This window comes from Suillus paluster (assembly GCF_016628075.1).
Source record: "Suillus paluster strain FC165 chromosome Unknown EDB91scaffold_17, whole genome shotgun sequence".
NCBI classification, from domain to species: Eukaryota; Fungi; Basidiomycota; class Agaricomycetes; order Boletales; family Suillaceae; genus Suillus; species Suillus paluster.
The window spans coordinates 329,117-331,957 of NW_024537577.1; the positions used below are offsets into that span (position 1 = coordinate 329,117).

General features: G+C 49.8%; 1 protein-coding gene across 1 annotated transcript; it reads right to left on the reverse strand.

The window, feature by feature from the left end:
- Positions 1–1,267: 1,267 nt before the first annotated feature.
- On the reverse strand, positions 1,268–2,628 carry EDB91DRAFT_208886 (uncharacterized protein). Its single transcript, XM_041326444.1, has 6 exons — positions 2,365–2,628; positions 2,220–2,288; positions 2,079–2,159; positions 1,925–2,026; positions 1,481–1,867; positions 1,268–1,423 (listed from the first exon to the last, which is right to left on the reverse strand). The coding sequence occupies exons 1-5, from the start codon at positions 2,437–2,439 to the stop codon at positions 1,574–1,576; spliced, it is 621 nt and encodes a 206-aa protein (XP_041178738.1). The 5' UTR covers positions 2,440–2,628; the 3' UTR covers positions 1,268–1,423; positions 1,481–1,573.
- Positions 2,629–2,841: the final 213 nt, after the last annotated feature.

The following is a 2,841-nucleotide window of genomic DNA, read 5'->3' on the forward strand; positions in this document are numbered from 1 at the left end:
ATGATTTCAGTCAAAATGAGGCTATACATATCATACAGCAAGTTTGCCCGCTCGACTGGATCGCGGTTCACTGACGGCATTGAAACAATCCCTTGGGAATAAGCCAGTATCGGGGTCCTTGATGTATTCACACGCAAGACGCGCCCACTCGAACAGTCCATCGGCTTTCGTGGCGAGAATTGCAAGCTCTTGATCTTGAAAATCTGACAGCCCCTTCAGCTGCTCAAATATGTAAGAGCGGATGTCGCGCTCCGCGACGTCTGGTGGAATTTTGTCCATAGACAAGGGTAGAATATGGTGTGCGCCGCGAAGGGCATCGTGGATGTCGCGAAGCGGGCGCGAGGTGACGAGAATCCGAAAGTTCGGTGGGAGTTCGGTGATTTCGGGAAGACCCTCCTGCTTAAGTTTACCAGCGAGTATGCGCAGAAGGTTACGCCGCGTCTCGACCCCACCACTCTCGTCCAGTGCTTCAATCACTATCAAGACAGGTCCCACACTCGACCCAGAGTGTTTTCCTAGCGGTTCCATGAGAAGCTTCTTCCACTGCTGGAGGATATCTGTTGCATTCTTGAGCGCAGTTGCATTCTTGACTGCGTTCGCCAACGCTCGTCTCATCTCCGGATCGCGATCAGCCAGATCATGAGCAATGGTAGAGAAAACTTTTTCGTAGCGCTTCTCAGATTCTCGGCCCCTGCTGAAGCAGAAACATGAACCGAGTCCCCCCATGTCGTTGAACCACTTGGCAATTGTATGAGCGATGGCTGATTTGCCGGTGCCTGCAGGGCCAGACAACCACAGCACACGTTGGGCATCATCTCCAGTTGCATTGATCCAATCAGTGATCTGGGAGAGAATCTCCGTGCGCGTCCCTGAGAGGCATTGTTTCGTGGTGTCTAGTCCTGCGCCCGCCGCGTAAGCCATCCCGCTGAGATCCAGTGTTTCGCCTAAAGTAACAACTGATTCGCTTAAAGTGACGAGCGTTGTAGTCTGAAGGGGTATGAGTTGACGCAAAGTCAGATGTGCATCCAAATCCTTACCCGTACGCTGGACGAAGATGGCTACGTCCCGATCAACTTGGTCCCGGAATTGTTGCATAAGCTTGTCCAAAGCGTCGCTGTACCGTTGAATCATATCATCCGTTTCCGAGATGACAGTTTTCCCGAGTCTCTTCCCTATAATAAAGGTAGAAATTGGAGAATGTACGAAGCACGACAGCTTACGACTCACAAAAGCCTTCGATCTTGGAGTAATCCCTGATGAAACGGGCACACTCTAGGGTCTGCTCAACGAGCTGTCCAACGATATCGCGCATCGATTCAATCTTGCCAAGAACGTCGTCGTGTGTCATGAAATGGTAAACTTCATCTAATTTCTCGAGAAGACGATATACTGATTGATCGCGCTCCGCTTGAGCGAGAACAATCTATATGCAATGATAATTCTGAGCAGGAGACAGAAATCAGGGCGAAATCGAACGTACTTTGGATGCCGCAGACAGCACACCCAGCGCCATCTTTGCGTATGGATGGACCTGAACAACTTGGTTAGTTTGCTTCCAATCAAGGAAAGTCACTCATACATTCCCGAGCTTCTCAATGGCGGCGTCGAAAATTTTGAGGGGTTGGAGATATGTGGTCTGGAAGTCGTATGTGGCAGTGAGATCTGCTGGGGCATTTTGACCGGCGGACACCACAGAAGTGGTGTGTCCCCCGAGTAGTCTCATGCGTTCCGCAGCCTCATGAGCATCCCGAATTTCCGCAGCCTCATGAGCATCCCGAAGTTCCACAGCCTCACGGGCATCCCGAATGTCAGCATCAGCCGATTGAGGACCAGAAGTTTCCTCCACGCCAGAGGGGGTGGCCTTAACCTGCGCGACCACCATAATTGAGAAAAGAAAACAGAACAGATTATTGGACGCAAGTACCTTCGAAGCAGGTTCTCCGGATGGGCCTTGGTCCGCACAGCCACTGGGATTCTCAGATGTGGTGGGATGCTTGTTGTCAGCAGGATGCAGATGCGACGGATCCTTGGCGTACCTGAGGTAAGCGAGAGACTGCAGCAACGGTTTGAGCACTTACAATATTCTGATCCGATGAAGCACCTTCATGATCGACGTTCTGGGTAACAAGAACGCGGCCGCGGGAACGCTTGAAGGGTTTCTGCATCATTTGACAACATTTGAGACTTGTCCAGAAAACTTAGCATTCACGTCAACGTACAGGAATCTTTTTAGTCACGGTCTTCGTAAATTTCCTCAGAGCCTTATTCACTCTGCTATGGGGCTGGCTCTGGATGAAGAATGCGTCAGAGATAGCGATGGTTTTCACGAGCGCTAATCCAAAGTGATCTCATAAGGCCACATACTGAGCTTTCAGCAGCGGCTGCCTCGCTGGATCTGGAGGCTTCTGGAGGAGGATCTGGCCTACGTTCTTTTCTCATTACGACTGATCAGATGATGGATCGGAGTAAGCGAAGTGGGTTGTAAGAGTTGAAGGATTTAAACCGAATACCCTTCTACTTAGTCATGACTAACGAGGCGCTAATCATTCGGCCAATGGGAATTCTAGGAAGCCAAAGAGTTGAGGAGATAATGGGTAAGAGCCGTAGTAGATCGAACTTATGTATCACATTTTGATTTCATGGCCATGCGGCAGGCTAAATTTCTCCAGTTAAACAGACTTTGTAAAAGTACTGTCTATCTCAGCTTGATATACCTTCAAGTTGAGGTTCCCTGTCACTAACTATTCCAGGACGACCCTTCTTCATCCTACAGTATAAGTAGCCCATGTACATTCCTGATAACGAGCAGAATAGAACAGTAGATCTCCCAGAAGAACGCCC